Source organism: Gracilinanus agilis, chromosome 2, assembly GCF_016433145.1.
Source record: "Gracilinanus agilis isolate LMUSP501 chromosome 2, AgileGrace, whole genome shotgun sequence".
Classification (NCBI taxonomy): Eukaryota; Metazoa; Chordata; class Mammalia; order Didelphimorphia; family Didelphidae; genus Gracilinanus; species Gracilinanus agilis.
The window spans coordinates 303,601,697-303,625,202 of NC_058131.1; the positions used below are offsets into that span (position 1 = coordinate 303,601,697).

Genomic DNA, 23,506 nt, shown 5'->3' on the forward strand with positions numbered 1-23,506 from the left:
GCATTATCAGAAAAGCAAAGTATTTATCCTGGTTCTATTAGTGTTTCTCTTAAATAATGGAAACAGTTTGAAGTAAAGGAAAACTTCTTATTTTTAAAGGAAATTATGAGTAAGAATGTATGTGTACGGGTGAGAAACTTGTGATTTATAGGTTTCTCAAAAGTAAGTTAGAATTCAATCAAATATATTTATGTTTTGCTTTACTAATAAGGTTTTGGCTATGGGATGGACTTTTTGGGGAAAGTTATACAACTATTTCAAAATTTTTCTTTGTCATAATTTTATATAAGAAGAAGCTGGTATACATTAAGTTATTCCTGATCTATAGGAGCATGAAAATTTTCTTCCATTAACTATTGTTCAAGTTTTTTTGGTTTAGGTTTTTAGATATAACAGGTGTCTGATCAAACAATATCATTTATTTGACGAGCCTGTGTCATTACATGATGATTCATTCATTTCATTTAAGATCACACAAATCTGACATTTTGAATTTCCTGATTATGAACTGTCTGAAAATTAATGTGTATGGTAGATCTAAGGGGAAAATCTAGTAGTTTTTCCTGATATGGAACATATCAATCTATGTACATATAGATAGAAACACATTTATATACATGGATACACATATCTGTACACACATAAGCATATAGCAGTGACACATGGTGGCTTTGTGACCCTGGGACAGTCATTTAACCTCTTAGTGTTCTAGACAGTTCTCTAAGATCATAAGTTGTAGAGAATGTTCCAGTCTGCACTGATAAGAGGGAGTTTCCTCATTCAGGAACTTCCTATACCTATAAACTCACAAGTTCAGACCCTAAACTCACAGTGAACCCAACTTTGATTCATAATACTTATGGTAATACTGAGCAGTTTACAACCAGTTTTTAATTGTAGTGTTGTCTTGTTTTAACTTTTTATGCATCTGTGTGTTCTGCCTCCCTAAGCAGTGAGGCAAAGAACGTGCTTTATATTTCTTTGTATTTGTCACAGTGTCTTGTCTTATTATAGATGCTTAATATTTTATTTTTGAAAAAAAGAAACTGAAAGAACCAGTGATTCTGGGAAACTCCATAAGTAGGTAGAAGGAATGTTTATATCTTACCTAATTCATGAGCCTGATTTTTGTTAGGCCCTGTGGGAATGTTTTATGTCATTTGGGATACTCCTTTAATTGACAGCTGCTTGGATTTATTTGCAAGTTCACTGTTTTTTCTACTAAAATATTTACTTTCTGAGCTAATGACCAGATTTTTAATTATTTTCCCTCTTATTTCATTATTTTTAGGTTTTTCTACCAGAATATATGGAGGAGTTGGGATGAAGAAGAGGAAGATGAATATGATTATTTTGTCAGATGTGTGGAACCTCGATTGCGTTTGTAAGTATGTCATTACTGGTCTCAGGGTGGTTTATTGCACTGCACTTGCAATGAAATGCTTTATTGTTATTGAATTGTATAAAACTAGGGCTCATACAGAAGCAGGATCAGTTACAAAGGCCATATCTACCTGCCAGTTTCTTGAGGACATCACCTGGTAAAGTTGGGGAGACTTTTGATTCAGGGATTGCACATAGTTTAAAAATACATACTAATTTGAAAAAAATCCATGTCATCAAAAAAGTGAGCTAAACAATGTCATTTAGCAAAAAGGGTGCTGGATTTGGATTTTGAAGGCTTTAGGTCAAATGTGAACTCTGCCACTTCTAAGTTATTTAGCCTCTCTGAATCTGGGTTTTCCATATGCACTATATGCACATATATATATGCACTATATGCTGAATCTGTGATACTATGAATAAAATCAAAGAATTTCAGAGCTGAAAGTGACTGCAATGCCTTTTGAGTTCCAATACCTACAGCAAAGGAATCCCCAATATAAGTCGTCAACAAATATTGATTAAATTATACTGTATGCTCTGGAAGTACAAGTACAAACAAAAAAGAGACAGTCCCTGCCTTTAAGGATCTTCTATTCTAGTGGAGGAAAACATCACGTTAAAAGAAACTGAAAATGGAAAGACAGGGAGAAGGTACCCATGGTAGAGAAAGTCCACAGAGTCAGGAGTAGGTTCTGGAGAGGAATGAAGATGTGGCTAATCAGGGCACTTTATCACAGATTGGAGAGTCTGGGAGTAATCAACCAATAAAGGGAAGAGGTCACAGTTGCAGAATCACTTTTGAGTGAGATAGTCAGAACCTAGTGAACTTCTATGAAGAGAAGACTGCTATGGCATGATAGAGAATCAGAAGTGAAAGTGGAACAGAGAAAGGAAGGAAGACACTTAGCTTAGGCCTGTTCAGTTCCTTAAAATGGAGATTCTAGAAGTAACTAATCAGATGAAGTGGCCACAGGGAGGGGAATAAACTTGGAGGAGGAACTTGCTACTGTGGCATGTTGGAGAAAATCTGGAGAAACAAGAATGAAACCCCCAGAAAAATAAAAATCTCTACATATCTAAATCTATGACAGATTTAGAAATATAGCAATAGAAAAATAGCAAAAATTAGTTGAATTATAGAATATTTTGTCAATGAATATAATTTTAGTTTAAGTCCAGATAGTAACACAAACCAGGCTAATAAACAATTTTCAGGGTATTTTATAAAGTAGAAATCTTTGGATTTGTTATAATGACTTCATAAAAATAATATTAACCAATTAACATTGGTTGTGAATGGGGGTGAACAAATGCTTAAATATTACTTTATTAAATAGACCAAATAACATCCCAGTTATACTGTTTACATGATTTGCTTTGCAAACTTTTTTTTTTCCTTTTCAGGAAAACTTGAGTTTAAATCAGTCTTAGACTAGCTCTATGACCCTAGGCAGGTCACTTATTCTCCATTTCCTCAGCTGTAAAATGTGGATAATTATAGTAACTGTCTTTCAGGGCTTAAAAAGTACTTTGTAAACCTTAAAGCATTATATAAATACTAGCTATGATTCATAGATAATTCAAAGATAAACATGTTATTATTTCATGGTCTGTTATTGAATTTTAAAACTAACATAGAGGGGAATCTGAATTAACATAGATTTGTATTAATTCAAAACTACACATTTTTCTATACAGTTGCCGCACCCCGCCAAACCCAATCACCCTCTTTCTACCCTTTGGAAATTAAAGATCTAAAACACATTTCTCACTAAATAGGTTCTGTGCTACTCTCTGGTTCCTTAGGTAATATGTGATTTTTGAGCCTTCCACTAGATGGTGCTACAAAACCAGATAACTTTTCTTACATTCAGGAAGGGGGACTTGGTACACAATGTTGAAATGATGAATAAAATTACTATTTATTCATCATAAAATATTGTTGAAGATGACTTTTTTGTATGGAAGGTGATTTGGTTCCATATGTTAATACACTAACCCTGTCAATTTTTATAGAGCCTTAATTGCCTGAGGAATGACTTATGTATCTAATTGGCAAAAAAAAAAAATCTCAATAATAACAAAAGATGAGAGACTTTAGTAATAGTTCTTTTGGGTTTAGAGTATTGTAATATGTGATTTCACTTTTTTCACAAATCACCTGAGATTTTTATTATCCCCTTTCTTTCTTATTTTCTAAAATGCTTGCATGGCAATGAAATGCCAGAATTGTAGTCAGACAAAAAATTCTCCAGGTATGTTATAATTTCTCTTAAAGAATAATGATTTATTTTGACTTAAATGTAATGATAGTTTTGAAAGCTATTTGTACCTGAAGAATTTAATCTTTACTTTTAAAAATGTATTTAGATTTGACAGTCTTAAATGGCTTAGACAAGAATAAAGAATTTATACATATACATACACATTTTTATAGATGATAAAGCAGAAGGGAAGAACTGTTTTCAAGAGCTGAGAAGAATCTTGTTGATTAGTCTTGAATGCTGTCATACAAAGGAAGATTCTTTAAGAAAGTCTTAGATGAGAGTAGATCTGGAATTAGCACTCAAAGGAAACCAAACTACACCATCTTGGGTTTTCAGTACACAGATATTTTTCATTTCTATTCAAAACATCAAAGTTTAAAGCTTGCTGATCTGAATTACACAGATAATTTTTTTCCTTGTCCATCCAAACTCTGGAGAATCAAATATAAAGAATAAAAAGATGGATTGGTACAGGTATTAGAAATGTTAGGATGCTTATACTTATTCTTGGACTCTTTTGGCTTAATTTTTTACAACTTCCTAAACTTTTGGCCAAATAACTAATGTTTTGTTTCTTCAATTTCAGTTTGATTTTTTTAGAATGGTTTTTAACTATTTGTAGAGTAATTAGTACATTTAAAATCCTTTCAAGATTTATCTAATGCATTTACTTTTAGAGAAATGAGTTCATTTTATACTCATTTAAAATAGTGTTTGCTTTCTTTATTATTTGATGGTAATTTGTTTAGGATTTGGGTTCAGATTTTTTCTTCATATTATCCAGAAAAATGTCTTTTGTAATTTTATTTTTACTTAAGGTTTTTTTTTAAACCCTTGTACTTCGGTGTATTGTCTCATAGGTGGAAGATTGGTAAGGGTGGGCAATGGGGGTCAAGTTGACTTGCCCAGGGTCACACAGCTGGGAAGTGGCTGAGGCCGGGTTTGAACCTAGGACCTCCTGTCTCTAGGCCTGACTCTCACTCCACTGAGCTACCCAGCTGCCCCTACTTAAGGTTTTTAAAAAAGAAAACAAACCTTTTTCTAAGGCAGAAGAGTTGCAGGGGCTAGTCATTTTGGGGTTAAGTGACTTGCTGAGAGTCACACAACTAGGAAATGTCTGAGGCCAGATTTGAACCCATAACCTCCTGATTCCAGGCCTGACACTATATCCACTGTGCTGCCCCTTGTGATTTGATACTTATGTAATTTTTTTTTTACCAGACCTCTAATTTCATAGATATACAAGGGAACTCTTAGTGATGAGCTTCATTTACTTATGCAGATTAGTAATTTCTCTGTAACTTAAAGAATTTTAGAGTTGACTGGGACACAGAGGTTAAATGACATGCCTAAGTTCATGAAGCTAAAATCTGGCAGAAGTGGGACAGGAACCTAGGTCTTTCTGACTCATAATAAAACTATTATCTTAAAACTGTTTTGATAATATTCTTTGTAGATGATAATGCTTTTACATCTTTTTTAAAAGTCATTAGTTCGAATTCCAGTATATATACATAAATTGTTTTGTTGACTTAAAAAGAGCTAAAATTTTTTAGTTCTCTTTTTGCAAATAACATAAATATAAAGTTGATTTTATAGGGTTATGCAGCTGTAACCATCTATTGTTCTTCCTTTATAGTATTTCTTTAATTTACTGTTAATTTTCTACTTAGAATCCCAAAGGCTTAAGTTTTCTAAATTGGTTAATCATCTTCCTAAGTGAAGATTCAGCATAATTAGGTATGATACTACTTAAAGGCAAAAGGAGGACTTGAATTTTTTGTAATTTCTGATGTGTTATAAACATGGTATTGTTTTGTTATATTTTAGATCTTAGGCAAACAACATTTTTAAATCATTGGAGTTACCTTCCCCCCCTCCCCTTTTCTTAAACCTCACTGTTTCTCTTATGCATTTCTCCCTCTTGCTTATGTATTGATGATCATTTTTTTCATTTTTACATGTGGAAAAAGAAATGTTGCTTTTTAAATAACTTAGAAATAGTATAAGTGAAGAAGTGTCATATTGTACTAATGGACTTTCAGGATTAGAGAAACACCTTGGCCTAAGTATTAAGAATTAACCCACCTTTCAAAATTCTTAATAAACTTAAAATGATCTTCTTTACCTGCTTCTGCTAGGTACTTGTCCATGTATAATGGCTTAATTTAATTAAAATATATTTGAGTATGTACAGTTTAAAACAAGCTTTTTCCTATCTATGTCTTTAGGAAAGACCCATACTGTCTTCTGAAAGGCAATGATTTTAACTATGTTTTTAAACTTCTAGGCATTATGACATACTTGAAGAACGGGTCCCTTCAGGGCTTGTTATTGACTACCGCAATCTACTCTCTGAGTGTGAAGAGATTTATAGGAAGTTTTTAAATCTGAGGAGCAGTATATCAAATGGTGACTCTGACACTGAGTTGGAAAATGTTTCCATGGCAGAAGGGTTAAGGCTATATTCTGAAATAGAACAGCTGAAAGAGAAGTTAAAACTCATTGAAAACCCTCTTCTAAGGTACTGTATTACTCTTAGCTTGATAATGTTCATCATATGGCCCTTGTTGAAAATTGACAGATATATTTGTTATCTTTAAGATACGTGTTTGGTTATCAGAAGCACACTGATATTCAAGCAAAAGGAGTACGTCCAACTGGTGGGAAGATCACCCATGTTGTATCAACTTCTATGATGGCTAGTTTGCTGCATTCTCTGCTCAGGGACAAGCTTTATCAGGAATCTCATGAAGAAATGGAAATTCAGGTATGTCCAAGTAGTTAAAATAGTTTAGATATCTGAGAAACCTACAGATAGTTTCCTAGAATCTATAATTTATACATGGTAGGTTCTTGATGTTTGTTGGACAAATTAAAAACAAACCTCAAAAATAAAGGGATGTGGGAACAGCCACAGTGGGCCTGGGCCTGGAGTCATGAAGACTCATCTTCCTGAGTTCAAATCTGACCTTAGATGATTCCTAGCTGTGTGATCCTAGGCAAGCCATTTAACTTTGTTTGCCTCAAAAAAATTAAACAAGGGGGCGTGAAGAGAATATGTGGCCAAAATTGTATGTTTTTTTCATTATCAATGTCCATTTTATTTGTATTTGGTGCATTATATAAAAACATTTGTATTTAATTATGTATCATGATTTTTCCAAGTTGAGATTTTAAACTAGCTGCAGTAATTTTTTCATGACATTTTTAATTGGTTCATATTTTTTCCATTTCTAGTTTCACAATGATCCACTGACAGCTATAAATGCTTGCTATGAAGGGGATACCGTCATTATATGTCCTGGTCATTATGTGGTAGATGGCATGTTCTCCATTGCTGACTCCATTGAATTAGAAGGTATGTATAGAAGATCACCTAACCAACAAATGTGCATTGCATGCTTAAGAAGTCAATTACTCACCTTAGGCTTCAAGAATATAAATTTGGTATTTGAATGATTTCTGTAAAAGTTTATAGATGAATTGCCTTGAAATCTGTCTTGTTTTTAAAGTTGGATTTTTGAGTGGTTTATTTATATTCACTTTTTTTGTGGTGTAAGGTTTTGAAAATATATTTACAGACATAAGATGTAAATATGGAAGAATTTTTTGGAAGATACACCCTAAATATTTTCAGGCGAATTGTGTATATTGACATTTCATTTTTAGAATTTATTTCTGAAGTGTTTTTAAGTTTAGAGTTTCTCTTGCGCTTGTGGCTTGTTCTTTTATACATATTGCAAGCATTCTGCTGTAAATTCAACTTGTCTCTATGAGAGAAAGAAAGTATCATGTTTGGGGAGTTGGCATAAACTAAACTATTGTTATTTAGTTTAATTCTTTAAAAGCTTGGTGACATTACAAATTTTCTACTTTGTACTTTGATGTGTTCTTTCCTTAAAAATTTTTAACATTGAAAAAGCCTATTTCAAAACATAATAACTTAGTAGCATTCAGGCAGCATACATTTGGAGTGACTTCTAAATTTAGGTTATTTTACAATCCTTTATCTTTGTCCAGTATATTTCCATAATGTGTCAAATATATATGCACCTGTTCCACTATTTACCAAAACAGCTCCAAGTTAGCAATAAAACTTGTAATGCAAGAAACTATATATCATTTTGGGGCTTCTGCAGCTGTTCACAAACTGCTTAAGCTGTGTTCTTTATCTTTATCTTGTCAAAACTTCTTAATGGAAGGAAGGCTGGGAGTTTAATTTCCTGCTGTTCACCACTACATCATCTTATCCCCTTTTTTATTTTATGTGTATAATTTTCATTCTCTTTTTCCTTTCCTACATTTGATTTATAGAGATTTGTCTGTATAAATAACACATCTGCAAAATAAATCACGGCAATAAAAACACCTTTTTCTTTAGCATAGTGAAAATAATATTGGTATCATGGATTGTGTGGATTTCTCTATCATGGATGAGAAGATTTCATGAATTGGTGAGGAAATTATAGCATAATTGCTAGAGCATAATAAATAGCTATATAGAATCTAACTATAAAACCTTTTTAGGGAATGAGTGCTGGTAGTTACAAGGGGAAAAGAGTGTAGATTTACCAACAGTGGGCAGTTCTGGAAAGTTGGAGTCTGAATGACTTGTTTCTTTGATGTGAATAAATAGAAATTGTAAGTACTTAAATTCTGTATTTCATTAGCAGGAAATCATTGGCTTATATAGTAAGTTGCTTCACTCAATAGAATGCAAGCTTCTTCTTCTCCTCCTCTTCCTCCCTCCTCTTTCCTCCTCCTTCCTCCTTCCTCCTTCTTTCCTTACCTTCTGTCTTGGAGTCAATACTGTGTATTGGCTCCTAGGTGGAAGAGTGGTAAGGGTAGGCAATGGGGGTCAAGTGACTTGCAGCTGGGAAGTGGCTGAGGTCAGATTTGAACCTAGGACCTCCTGTCTCTAGGCCTGGCTCTCAATCCACTAAGCTACCCATCTGCCCCCAGAATGTAAGCTTCTTGAGAGCAAGGATTGTTTTACTTTCATCTTTGTGTTTTCCACCATCCAGTACAGTGTTTGTCACATAGCCAGTACTTAACAAATGCTTATTGATTGATTTTTAATATATAGATTTGATTGTCATTCCCTAGTTCATTACCTTTCCTGATTCTCCTTTATATATAGGATAAAATACGAACTACTAAAGTTGGTGTTCAAAACTTGACATATTTTAATCCTAGTCTACCTTTCCTGTTTTCTGTGACACTAATCTACTTCAATTAGTCTATGTTTTAGCCAGCTAGGATTACTAACTTTTCAACCTCCATAAATTTGCTCTCACCATGCCCCCCATTCTGGGAATGAATTCCTTCCACATCTTTCCTAATTTTCCCTTAAAGTCTAACTCAAACTACGTTCATAAGAGCCTGCCTTATTCCCCCTTTCTTTTTTTAACCTTCATCTCTCCTTAGAATTAGTTGTAATCTGTTTTTCCTGAGTCCTATGCGTTATTGATTTCCTATCCACTTAATGCACCCTAATTTGTGTGATTATTCTTTCTACTAGACTATAAGACTCTTGAGGCCATGGGATATATGATTTTTATGTCTCCTTAGGTCATATCATAGCACATTGCTATGTGTATAGTAGGTGCTTAGTAAATTTTCATTGAATTCAGCCAATGCGGGCTATTGAGAAACATATACTCTCTCCCCTCATTTTTTTGTCTCATAAAATTTATTTATGCCTTTTAACTTTATAGATCTATATATTATTTGGGGTCTAGGTAATGAATAGTGTGTTTTTCAGGTTCCTAAGGAGTAATTGGCCAGCTGGGACATATGAGCAGATTCAAGTTTCACTTTGATGATTGTCCTCCCAGGTAAAGTCCTACAGGCTTCTGAGCCTCAGTTCAGGGTCAGAGCAGCACAGGGACCAGGGATCCTTGGCTAGACCCTGGAGCAGGATTGGTCTGCCATATAGCTTCAGGTTCCCTTGATCTAGGCTCAGTCTTGGTTTGTGAATTGGAAAACTTCTCAGCTCTGTACTTGATACCTATTTGCTGTCTGGACCTATTTTCTATTTCCTGCAAGCCTCTGGCTATGGGGACCTGAACTGGCAAAATGCTCTTGGTCCAATTTCTTCTTGGATTTCTTGATCATTTTTCAGCCTGATGTTCTGTTTTAAATCCTTGTTGGAATGATTTTGAAAGAATTAGGTTATTCCACTTTCTTATATTCCACCATACTGAGAAGTGTCTCCTTATTGTTTTTTACATCATGGTTATTTCCTCCCCTTCCTCCGTCTAGACCAGGGGTCAGCAACGTATGGCTCTTGAGCCATATCTGGCTCTTTCTGCAGGAGCCATAAAGTCAATTTTTTTTCAGGTGCTGTTACAGGAGCGCTCACTGTGAGCACTGTACAGCTCTCATGAAATTATATTTTAAAAAATGTGGCGTTTATGGCTCTCACGGCCAAAAAGGTTGCTGACCCCTGGACTAGACTGAATCCTTTGTGGTTACAAAGAAAAAAAAAAAGAACCCAAATGAAAACATCCACTGTGGAGATGTTCCTCTCTGCTCTGATGTTTGAGGAATGTTTTGTTATCTCTTCCTCAGGACCATCACTATACCTTCCTTTTCATGATGTTGTTCTGTTGTAATCATTATCTGTATTTTTAATTCTGCTTATTTTACTTCAGTTCATCTGAATATTTCATATTTCTCTGAATTTCTCATGTTCCTCATTTCATATAGCACAATAATATTCCATTATATTCATATACCATAGTTCTTTTTTCTTTTAGCTATTATCCAGTTGAAGGGCTCCCACTTTGCTTCTAGTTCTTTGTTCCTTCAAAGAATATTCCTGTGTTGTGGTATATATTGGACCTTTCTTTCTTTTCTTCTTAGAGGTCTGTACTTAGGAAGGGGATTGCTGGATCCAAGGGTATGGATAGTTACTTTTCTTGCACATTTCACACTGTTACCCAGAATGATGGCTCTACTCTGACAACTGCTTATTGGTGCCTTGCTCTCTAGTATCGACTTCTTCCTATCATTTTCATTTTTGTCTGTTTTCTTGGAGTGAGGCAAAAATCAGAAGTTTTGAATTTGTGCAAATTATACCATTAGTGATTTAGAGTATGCTTTTATATTCCTATTTATAATTAGCTGATCTTTGTTAACATATTGTTAGCATTCTTTGAATACTTATTTATTTGGGAATTGTTCTTGGTGTTATTTGTTCCAGTTCTCTATATATTTTGGATATCAGACTTTTCTTATTTATTTTTTTTTTAATTTTTATTTTTTAGGAAATTCTTCCGTGGTTACATGATTCATGTTCTTACTCTCTCCTCTACCCCATCCCCACCGTAGCTGATGTACATTTCCACTAGTTTTAACATGTTAGACTTTTCTTATTAACAGTTGGTGCAGATATTTTCCCCTGACTCTCCTCTAAATCTATTTTAAATTATTTTAGTTGTGTAAAAGCTTTAAAATTTTATGTAGTAAAAATTGTCTTTTATCCTTTGATTATCTCTATTCCTTGATTCTCAGAATATCTAAGAACATTACTATTTCTTCCCAATGTATCCTACCTTGTATTATGCCTTTCTGTGTATGTCACCATACCACCAATAGTTAAAAGCTTAATTTTGAACTTTGCATCCCCTGTTCCTAGTTTAATTCTTGGCATTAGTATGGCAATCATTTAATAAATGTTTGAATTGAAATGGAGTGATTGATCTTATATATACATTAAGTCAAGGAAATAAAAAGACCCTTGCAAAGATTGGTAAGATCTACTGATCCTTAAATGCCTCATTGTGCAATAATGGTGACTGGGTATTTGAAAACCATTACCTTAGAATGTAAGCTCTGACAATATTTCTAGAGCCTTGACAGTGGACTGTATGTCTTCCTTCTCCTTATCAGCCTGGATAAGTTCAAAAGTGAATCATCAAAAGGTTGACCACAAAGTGAAAACATTTTTTGTCTATACCAGATCATGAAGATATTTACTAATGTGTAGGTTTATTATTTGTGCCAATGAAAGGAATATCCACCCTGATGAAATCATAAATGTTTTGTATTATTCGAAATCAGATCTTAATTGTTCCAAGTAAGCCAGCCTTAATCAAAGCCTTTTTGTCATCTCATTAAAGTGCAACTTAAAGTTTACTCACTTAAAATGCAAATTTGGATATCTAAAATACATAGGAGCACTTTCCAATTATGTATTTAGTGAATAAATGGTACACGCATACCTACAATTGCTGAATTGAGAAATTTAGACGTAAGAAAGAATCTCTTCTCATGGCCTGTTTGGATCTGCTTTGAGATGAAAAAAAAAATTACTAGAGCCAATACTAGAATATCTTTTTTCCATGGTAGACCATTCAAAGGCCCTGGTATCATTTTTACTTTTTGATTTAGACTCATGGAAATCTTACTAATAAAGTACCTTTTAGCTATGTAACAAGGGAAGAAAGAAAGGATTTTAAATATTTGAAAACCGAGTAGTTGAATTGTGACTAATAGAATGTGCTAATTTTTCTTCTCTGTTGTGGGCGTTGTTCTTTATTGAGTTTCATAACTTTTGAAATTGTTGTGTTCATGTATTATGCTTTTCTATCCTATAGAATGGAATTAGAAAACATTCTTTTAATATCTTTTTTCAGGACATTGAAGGTAAACCATCTGGTAGAGTGCCTTGCAATAGATAATCAATAACAAAGGGAGGTTGAATTTTTTTTCAACAATAAATTATATGGTTCCTATTGAAACATTGATTTGACTAAATATTTTGAGAGGCTCAAGTTTGTCTTTTTAATTTAATTTAGACTCATTACTATATTCTGTTGATTCAATTATGCACATTTAAGAAGTGGCAATTTTGTGATGAGATTTGCTAGTAACAATGATTGTTTTTTATTATATTTTCTAGCAAATAACCAGATTGATGTGGATGAAAGTCACATGGAGTTATTTGGGGAAAATGTTAGTGCCATTAGATGTCAAGGGGGAAACTTTATAGTGAAGAATCAGTGGATTGTATCAACTCTTTCTCCTTAAACAAATTGTTTTATCTAAATTTCTGCTGGATGGATTGGTTTTAGAAGTTATGATTTGAAGTCCAGTGAATTACAAAAATACTTCTTTCAGATTGAGTTTATAGTTTTTCTAATTTATATTAACTTTTTTTTTCCTAATAGGGTATGGTCTGCCAGATGACATTGTGATAGAAAAAAGGGGAAAAGGAGACAATTTTGTAGATTGTACAGGTGTTGATGTTAAAATCTCAAATGTGAAATTTATTCAGCATGATGCTGTGGAAGGAATCTTGAGTAAGTATCTGACTCTGAGTTTTTAACCTTTGGAAAAAAAGAAAAACCGTGGTGTTTCCTTATCAGAGTAAGTAAGGGAACAAAACCCTAAGTCCTCATCACCTTTTAGTGAGTGAAGGGACTGATTATTTTTGTGGTTAAAGTGTACAAGAAAGGAAGCTTTCCCAAGAGTGTTCAAAAAATAGTTCATAATAAATTGCTTTTGTGTATTTGTGCATGGGCCAAGATTTCCTTAATACACTTTTAGAATTCTAATACTTGTTTATCTCTAACCCATGATCCATAGTCTTTTTGTAGAAATTGTGGCTTCCTTTTTTATCTGAGATATTCCACAGGAAAGGCTAACATATCCAGTAATGAAAGTTTAAAATTTTTATTTTGTCCTTTTATAGCCAGGACTTCCTTTTGTATCCTACATCTGTGTGTTGGAGAACAAATTAAAAATTGTCATTTACCTATTGTTAGAATTATAGTAATATATAAAGCATCATTACCATCAATTTACAATTAGTTTTAGATATTTACCTCTTTAGTCTTTACTTGGAAGTGCTCTAAAAATACATAGTTTATATATTAATGTTAAAAAAGACAAGATAACTCTGAATGCTGTTAACATTAGATAAACATTTCCATCACAGGCATTCATCATGGCAAGACCACATTGGAAAACTGTGTGTTACAATGTGAAACTACAGGAGTAACAGTGCGAACATCTGCAGAATTACTAATGAAAAATTCCGATTTATATGGGGCCAAGGTATACAATACTGTTTACTTATTACAAGGCACACCCTACCACTACTTTTATTCATTTATTTATTTTTTTTGTAAAGATATTTTATTTTACTAATTACATGTAATGACAAATTTCCACATAACTTTTCTAAAGTTAAATGAACCAAATTGTCTCCTTTCTTCCTTTCCTGTCCCACAGATGATAAACAATTTGATCTGGATTATCCATGTATTTTTATGCAAAACATATTTCCATATTGTTCCTTTTTGTAAAACCAAAACCCCCAAATACGAGCCCAAATAAACTACAGTGAAAAATCATATGCTTCTATCTGCATTCCAACTCCAACAGTTCTTTCTCTGGAGGTGGAGAGCATTCTTTGTCATGAATCCCTCAGAATTGTCCTGGATCATTGTATTGCTCAGAGTAGCTAATATTACAGTTGATCATTCCACAGTATTACTGTTACTGTGTACAATGTTCTTCTGGTTTTGATTATTTCACTCTGTATTAGTTTATGTAGGTCTTTCTGAAATCATCTTATTAATCATTTCTTACAGCACAATAATATGCCATCACCATCATATACCACAATTTGTTCTGCCATTCTTGAATTGATGGATATCCCCTCAATTTCCAATTCTTTGCTACCACAAAAATAACTACTATAAATAGTTTGGTACAAGTAGGTCCTTTTTCCTTTTTTTTTTTTTAAATTTCTTTGGGAGATAGACCTAGAAGTATTATTACTGAATCAAAAATTGCATTATATCCCTTTGGGCATAGTTCCAAATTGCCCTCCAAAATGGTTGGACTAGTTCACAACTCCACCAATGATACATTAATATCCTAATTTTACCACATCCCCTCCAACATTGATCACTTTCCCTAACTGTCACATTGGCTAACCTGAGAGGTGTAAGATGGTATCTCAGTTTTTTAATGTGCATTTCCCTAATCATGAGTGTTTTAGAACATTTTTTCATGTGATTATTGATTGTTTTATGTCTAAATCATATACCCATTTTGACCGTATCTTGGTATAGGGTGTGTGATATTGGTCTGTACCTAGTTTCTGCCATACCATTTCCTAGTTTTCTCAGCAGTTTTTGTCATATAGTGAGTTCTTATCCCAAAATCTGAGATCTAGACTGTTAATGTTATAAACCTCCATCTATTCCATTGATCTACCATTCTATTTCTTAGCCAATCCCAGATTGTTTTGATGATTATTGCTTCATAGTACAGTTTGAAATCTGGTATTTAGGCCACCATCCTTCACATTTTATTTTTTCACGAATTCTCTTGATATTCTTGATCTTGTGTTCTTTCAGATGACTTTTGTTATTTTTTCTAGTTCTTTAAAATAAGTTTTTTGGTAGTTTGATTGGTATGGAATTGAATAAGTAGATAATTTAGGTAGAATTGTCATTTTTATCATACCAGCTCAGCCTACCCATGAGCTTTTCCAGTTGTTTAGATCTGATTTTATTTGCGTGAAGTGTTTTGTAATTGTCTCCCTATAATTTCTGGGTTTGACGTGGCATATAGACCCAAGTATTTTATATTGTCTGGAGTTGTTTTAAATAGAATTTCTCTTTCTCTTGCTGTTGGATTTTGTTGGTAATATATAGAAATGCTAATGATTGTGTGGGTTTTTTTTTTTTATACTAAAACTTCAATAAAGTTTATTATTTCAACTAGTTTTTTAGTTGCTTTTCAAGGATTCTCTAAGGATACCATCATATCATCCACAAGGAGTGATAGTTTAGTTTTCTTATTTCCTACTTTAACTCCTTGTTTGGTGTCCTTGTTTCACCCTTGATCTTATTGGGAAGTCATCTAACTTATCCCTGTTGTAGATAATACTTGCTGATAGTTTTACCTAGATACTACTAGTTCTTTGGCTTCTTCAATTTCTTTTTCTGAGATGGAATTATTTAAGTATTCCATTTTCTCTTTTGTGAATCTTGGCAATTTATATTTTTATAAATACTCATCCATTTCACCTAGATTGTCAGATTTATTGTCATATAATTGGGCAAAATAGCTCCCAGTGATTGCCTTAATTTCCTCTTCATTAATGGTGAATTCACCCTTTTTCATTTTTGATATTGGCAATTTGATTTTCTTCTTTCCTTTTTTAAAAATCAAATTAACCAATGCTCTATCTATTTTATTTATTTTTTCATAAAACCAACTCCTAGTTTTATTTATTAGTTCAATAGTTCTCTTACTTACAATTTTAGTAATTTCTCCTGTTTTTTAGGCTTTCCAACTTAGATGGTGATTGGGGATTTTTAATTTACTCTTTTTTCTGATTTTTCTAGTTTTATGCTCAATTTTTTGATCTGTATTTTCTCTTTTTTATCGAAACTAGCATTCAGAGATATGAAATTTTCCCTAAGTACTGCTTTGGTGGTATCTTATAAATTTTAATATGTTGTCTCTCCTTATTTGTCATTCTCTTTAATGAAATTGGTTGTTTCTATAATTTTTTCTTTGTGCTGCCCCTTTTTAGAATTAGATTATTTACTTTCTGATTTGTTTTTAATTTGTCTTTCTGTGAACTCTTGTTGATTAAAAATTTTATTGCATTATGATCTGAAAAGTATGCATTTATTATTTTTGGTTTTCTATTTTTGGTTGTGAGGTTGTTATGCCCTAGTACATGGTCAGTTTTTGTATATGTACCATGCGCAGCTAAAAAAAAAAAGGTATATTCCTTTTTATCTTCACCAGAGATCTATTAAATATAACTTTGTAAAATTTCATTTGCTTTAAATTTCTTTCTTATTTATTTTTCAGTTAGATTTATCTAGTTCTGAGGGGGAAAGTTGAGGTCCTTATAATTTTATTGTCTATTTCCTCCTTAAGCTCATTTAGTTTCTCCTTTAAAGATTTGGAGGCATTTGGTGCATGTTAATATTGATACTACTTCATTGTCTATATTACCTTTTATTAAGATGTAATTTCCTTCCATATCTCTTTTAATTAGATTTATTTTTGCTTTAGCTTTGTTTGAGATCATGATTGCTACTGCTGCTTTTTAAAAAAAAAAAAATCTTATTTGAAACCCAATATATTCTTCTCCATCCCCTTACCTTTACTCTGTGTGTGTCTACCTACCTCAAATGTGTTTTTACATGTAAACATTTTTTAATTTACTCTGTTAATCAACTTCCATTTTATGGATGAGTTCATTTCATTTACATTCAGTTATGACTACCATCTCTGTGTCCCCTTCCATCTTAGTTTCCCCTTTTGATCCTGCTCTTTCTCTTTCCTTCTACTTTGTCCCTCCTTACAAATGTTTTACTTTTAATCATCTTCCTAATTTCCCCTGTTCACCACCCCCTCTTATTTTTCCTCTCCTACTTTTCTATAGAGTATTCTATACCCCAATGAGTACAGTACAACCTTCTCTGAGGTTTAAGCGTTGACTCTTACCACCTCATCCTCCCCTCCATTGTAAGAGTCTTTTTTTTGTACCTCTTTAGGCGATATAATTTACCTTACCTCTCCTCTTTCCTCTCAATACAATTCTTTTTTTCACCCCTTATTTTTTTGGCTATCATTTGCATATAATTTGTTTCATCCTAAACAGCTTGCTCCCATACTCTTTATGTATACTCCTTCTAACTGCTCTAATAATGATAGAAATTTTGATTTACAAGTATCATCTTTCCATGTAGGAAAATACAATTCAACCTTATTGAATCCTTTACATTTTCTCTTTCTTATTTACCTTTTTATGCTTCTCTTAAATCTTGTGTTTGGACACCAAATTTTCTGTTTAGGTCTGGACTTTTCAAGAATGCTAGGAAATCTTCTTTTTTACTAAATGATTATTTTTTTTCCCTGAAAGAATAACCTCAGTTTTGTTGGGTAGGTGATTCTTGATTGTAAACCTGGTTCCTTTACTTTCTAGAATATCATGCTCCAAGTCTTCCATTCCTTTATTGTAGAAGCTGCTAAGTCCTGTGTAATCCCAACTTGATATTTGAATTGTTTTTTTATGGCTGCTTGCAGTATTTTCTCCTTGATCTGGGAGCTCTTGAATTTGATAATAATAATCCTGGGGGTTGTCATTTGAGGATTTATTTTAGGAGGCCATCAGTGGATTCTTTCAATTTCTATTTTGCCCTCTTGTTCAAAATATCATGGCAGTTTTCTTTGATAATTTCTTATAATATGATGTTTCGGATTTTTTTTATCATGACTTTCAGGTCTTAAACATTAGTTTTTTCTTGCTGCTACCCTTAGCTTCATTCTAGGTTTCTGCAAATTTCAGTTCTTTCAAGACGTTATGATGGCCTGTGGGTTGAGATCCCGCACTGCTGATTCAGTTTCCTCTAGGGATTGCTTATGGTTTGCAGAGCTTAGAGCACTGTGAACTATCTTATGTTGGGGCTCAGGGCCTTACTTCAAACCTGGGCTGGTGCTCTAGGCCTCACTCTGGACTTAGGCCAGGCTCGCTGCAGACTGCCTTGCCCTGGGGTTTGGGGCCTCACTGCAGGTTTGAGCAAGGCTCTGGGCCTCCCCTTTGACTAGCACAGACAGTCTTGAGCTGAGGTTCAGGTCTTCACTCCCTGTTTGGGCAGAGGCTCAGAGCTTCACTCTAGGCTTACACCAGCTTGGTACACTGTGTCCTGCCCTGCAACGGAGCTTGAGTCTTTACTGCAGGCTTGAGCAAGGACTCTGGGCCTCCCCTTAGGTTTGAATGATCCAGGCACCTCAGACTGCCTTGCTCTAGGGCTTGAGGCCCCACTGCAGGCTTGTGCTAGGCCCTGGAACTTCAAGGGATTGGTGTGGTGTACTCTGCTGTTAGGCAGGGTCTCAGCGTCTTGAAGTTGGCTTGTGCCCAGGTCCATAACCCAGAGCATTAGCTATGGGGTGGGTGGCTTGTACTCCTCTGCTTGGCTTTGCTTCTAGCTCCTCTCTCAACTCAGAGAAATAGACCCTCATTTCCTACCTTTCACATTGTTCTTTGCAGGAGATCACTTCACTCTCTTCCCTTGTTTGTTCTGTCACTCAAGTATTTTGTTTTGAGGCGTTATTTTAAGGTGGGTTTGAGAAGATTCTCAGATTGCAGTTTTTTGTGCTACTATGTCATCTTGGCCCTACCTCCCATTTTTTTTAAACCCTTACCGTATGTCTTAGAATTGATATTAAGTATCATTTCCAAGTCAGAAGAGTGATTAAAGGCTAGGCATTTAGGGGTTAAGTGACTTGCCTAGGATCACATAGTTAGCAATTAGACTGTTATTTTTAATGAACCAAAAAAGCCAAATTATAAGAATTAATAATATTATTAAGCATTTTTGAAGTACAGGGGAAAGGAAAAATAAACTCCAAAGTTGAGGAAGTTAACTTGAAGAGAAATTTAGTCTTTTAAAATAGTTTAACTATTTCTTATTAGCCAAATATAAATTAATTTATGTTATCGAATTTTTCATGATGTATCTCACACCTGGTTCTCTATTTCCTAAGGAATGGTTGGTTGGTGAAATTCTTTTATAGCAACTTGATAGATCAAGTTTGCATATTTGACCTCCATATTGGTTCTTTTTTTTGGTTCTGTTGCATGGCCACAAGCTATACAACTAATTCTAGGCTGGTACTTGCCAGTAGTCAAAAGGTGGAAAACTAAGCAAGAGCCAAATGGCTTTTATAAGGAGTTAACTATAGCTCTCTCCTCATAGTACCTCTATGAGGTCTTGGTACTATTGGATCCATTTTAAAATTTATTTATTTTTTCAATTATCAGACATTTTTTCACTCCCTTCTACTTCCTCTACCACTGAAAAGAAAGAAACATAGAATCGTTGAGTCATATAAGCACGGTAAAGCAAAGCAAATTCTCACATTGGCCATGTCAAAACGTTTCTCATTCTGCACATTAGTTGATTATCTCTCTTTCATGAGGTGGACAATAGTCTTCATTAATCTTTTGATATAGAGGAATCATGATTGATTATTTTGTTGTTCAGAATTCTCATTTCTTTCAGAATTGTTTGTTTCTGTAATATTAATGTTATAGTAGAAATTATTCTAGTTCTGGTTACTTCACTCTATCAGCTTATACAAATCAAACCTGCTCTCTTGTCTCTTCTTATAGTATAATAATATTCCTTTACATTTATAGAATGTAATTCTTTAGCCATCTTTCATTGATGGGAACCCTGGTTATTTCCAGGTCTTTGCCACTATAAAAAGAGCTTCTATAAAAATTTTTTCAATATATTGGCCCTCTTCCTCTTTCTTTGGGATATAGACTTGTATAGTTGTATTAGTCAGTCAAAGGGTATACACTCTTCAGTAACTTTGGGACAATAATTCCAAATTACTTTTTAAAAAAAATTTAAAAAAAATTTTTTTTTAAACCCTTAACTTCTGTGTATTGGCTCCTAGGTGGAAGAATGGTAAGGGTGGGCAATAGGGGTCAAGTGACTTGCCCAGGGTCACACAGCTGGGTCTGAGGCCGTATTTGAACCTAGGACCTCCCATGTAAGCCTGATTCTCAATCCACTGAGCTACCCAGCTGCCCCCCCCAAATTACTTTTGAGAATGTTTTAACTAAATCCCAGCGCTATCAACAAGGGTCTGTATTCCTGTAGCTCCTCTAATATTTGTCATTTTATTTTTTTGCTAGCTTTGCCAATCTAGTGAGTATCAGGGGGGACTTTGGAGTAGCTTTAATGTGCATTACTTCAAGCAGTAATTTGTAGCATTTTTTTTTACTTTTTAATATTTTATTTTTTTAGAAACATTTTCCATGGTTACATGATTCTTGTTTTTACTTTCCCCTTCACACCTCTTCACTCCCCATCCCCCATATCCAACTCTCGTTTCCACTGGTTTCATATTATCTATCTATAAATGACTTCAGTTTCTTCACTTGAGAACTACCTGTTCACATTCTTAGGTTATTTGTCAATAAATGAATGACACTTATTCTTATAAATCTGAATTGGTTACTTCCCTGCCTTGGAAATGAGACTTATCAGAAAATTGTTCTTAAAAAAAATTCTGCAAAGGTTTTTTTCCCATCTGTTTTCCTTCTAATCTTAGCTATATTAAATTTTGTGCAAAACCTTTCTATGTAATCAAAATTGTCCATTTTATTTTGTATGATTTAGCTCCTCATTTAGTTGTGAACTCTTCCCCTATCCATCCATCTTAAAGGTAATTTCTTTCTTGTTCCTTTAGTTTATCTGTGACTTTTTATATCTTTAGCTCACATCCATTTAGAGTTTATGATGGTGTAAGTAAGTTGTGAGGTGTTTGTTTAAACCCAATTTCTCCCACATAGCCCTTTAAGAAACATTCATTGATTGATTTTATTATCCTGTTTTCCTAGCACCTTTTATCAAATAGTAGGTTCTTATCCTGTTAGCTGATGTTTGAATTTGTTAAACACTAGACTGCTAGGTTTGTTTGTTTCTATATACCTAATTTGTTCCACTTATCAATCTTTCAAATTTTTAAACAGTACCAAATTGTTTTCACAATTGTAGTATAGTTTGAGATCTAGCATTGTAGGCCTTCTTCTTTACCACTTATTTTTTTTATTATTTCTCTTGAAATTATTGACTTTCTGTACCTCCATATAAATTTTGTTTTTTTTTCTAGTTTTCTAATGTAATATTTCATATGGTAGTAAATAAAGAAGTTAATTTAGGTTGTATTGTCATTGTTATTATGCCAGCTGAGCCTACCCATGAGTAATATTTTTCCAATTATTTGGATCTATATTTTCTATAAACTGTGTTTTGTAATTAATTATATTATGTAGTGCTTGTGTATATCTAGGTAGTCTACCCAATATTTCACACATTTCACACATTCATACAATATTTTGTAGTTATGGAATTTATTTTCCTGGTAGCTTTTATTGGTAATGTACAAAAATTTATGGTATTTATGTGGACTTATTTTATATACTGTAACTTTGCCAAAATTATTTTTCAGCATTTTTTAGTTGAGACTCTAGAATTTTCTAAGTGTGCCATCATGTCATCTGCAACAAGTGGATTTTATTCCTTCTTTACGCTTAATCTTGCAATTTCTTTTTCTCATCTTACTGCTGTAGTTGGCATTTCTAGAATTATTTGAAATAAGAATTGTGATAAAAGGCTTTAGTTTATCCCCATTACACATAATTCTGGCTTTTAGTTTTAGATCTGTACTATTTATTATGTTTTTTTTTAAAAAAAAGTTATTTCCAACATTCTTTTTTTTAAATTTTGAGTTCTAAATTCCCTCTGTTCCTCCAGCCCTTCCCCCATCCTTTGAGAAGTTGGACAATATATCAATTATACTTGCTTCCATATTAGCTATATTGGTTAAAAAAAAAGCAAAAAAAATAAAGAAAGTGAATTTAAAATGTTTCATTCTGCACTAAGAGTTCATCATCTCTCTTGAAATGCATAGCATTTTTCACCATGAGTCTCTCAGAAATTGTCTTGGATCATTTTCTTGATCAGAAGGAACTGTCTTTCATAGTTGATACTTGTTACAGTATTTCTGTTACTGTGTACAATGTTTTCCTGGCTCTGCTTACTTTGCTTTGCATCAGTTCATGTAAATCCTCCCAGATTTCTCTGAAAGCATGCTGTTCATAATTTTTTATGATACAATTCTATCACAATCACATACTACAACTTGTTCAGCTATTCCCTAGTTGTTGGGCATCCCCTTAATTTCCAATTCTTTGTCACTACAAAAAGAATTGCTATAAATATTATTGTACCTATAGGTCTTTAGTTCTTTCCCCTTTGATTTCTTTGTGAGGGGTATTGCTGGTTTTAAGGGGATGAACAGTTTTATAGCTCTTTGGGCCTTGTTCCAAATTGTTCTCTAGAATTATTGGACCAGTTCACAGTTCTACCAGTAGTGCATTAGTGCCTCTATTTTTCTCCCTCTCTTCCAGCATTTGTCATTTTTCTTTCCTGTCATGTTAACCAATCTAATAAGTATGAGATGAAGTGCCTTGGAGTTGTTTTAATTTTCATTTCTCTAGTCATTTGTGACAGAGCATTTTTTCATGTGACTATTGATTGCTTTGATTTCTTTTTTCAGAAAATCATCTGTTTATATTCTTTCACTGTTTTATCAGTTGTAGAATGGCTCTTATTTTTATGAATTTGACTAATTTCCCCATGTATTTGAGAAGTTGATGCTTTATTAGAAGAAATTTGCTATAAATTTTTCCCCATCCCAGTCCCCTGCAATTTCCTTCTAATTTTGACTACATTGCTTTTATTTGTACAAAAGAAACAGAGGCTTCAAGAGGTGAAATAACTCACAGTTCTAAGTTCAGCACTGGGCAGAGCAAGGACTTGAACCTATGTCCAAGAATCAAGATTTCTGTAATCTCTCTGTCCTATTTTCTGCTATTCCACCACTTTCACTGTAAGAGTTAGGTTATTGGCCATTTTTTGACTCAATTATATAAATGGCTTTGGCCAATAACATTTTATTTTCTGTGGCTAGCCTCTTGATGAAGGAGCTCAATAATTAGCCAGGATGGTCCTTTGATAATCTGTTGCTAGATTTGTATTTAACTGGAAAAGATTTTGAGAACAGAGCATTAGATTTGGATTCATGACCTGGGTTTATATTTTGGCTCTATTTTTTCTAGCTGTTGATCTGGATGGTTGTTTAACCTGGCTGGATAACATTTTCTTCATGCGGAAAGTCAGGTGGTTAGACTAGATCATTTCTGTGCTTTCTTCCAGCTCAGTTCTATAATCATTTGAACTCCCAAATCATCCTTCTACCAAAATAATGCATCATAGGGG

At 33.6% G+C, this 23,506-nt stretch overlaps 1 protein-coding gene across 1 annotated transcript in view; it reads left to right on the top strand.

Moving 5' to 3' along the window:
- The window catches only part of SHCBP1 (SHC binding and spindle associated 1), a 40,837-nt gene that overhangs the window by 13,300 nt on the left and 4,031 nt on the right, over window positions 1-23,506 (top strand). Inside the window, exons 5-10 of the mRNA XM_044661430.1 lie at window positions 1,292-1,384; window positions 5,944-6,177; window positions 6,258-6,423; window positions 6,894-7,014; window positions 12,833-12,964; window positions 13,603-13,721. Coding sequence (XP_044517365.1) covers window positions 1,292-1,384; window positions 5,944-6,177; window positions 6,258-6,423; window positions 6,894-7,014; window positions 12,833-12,964; window positions 13,603-13,721 — 865 coding nt within the window. The remainder of the gene's footprint in view (window positions 1-1,291; window positions 1,385-5,943; window positions 6,178-6,257; window positions 6,424-6,893; window positions 7,015-12,832; window positions 12,965-13,602; window positions 13,722-23,506) is intronic.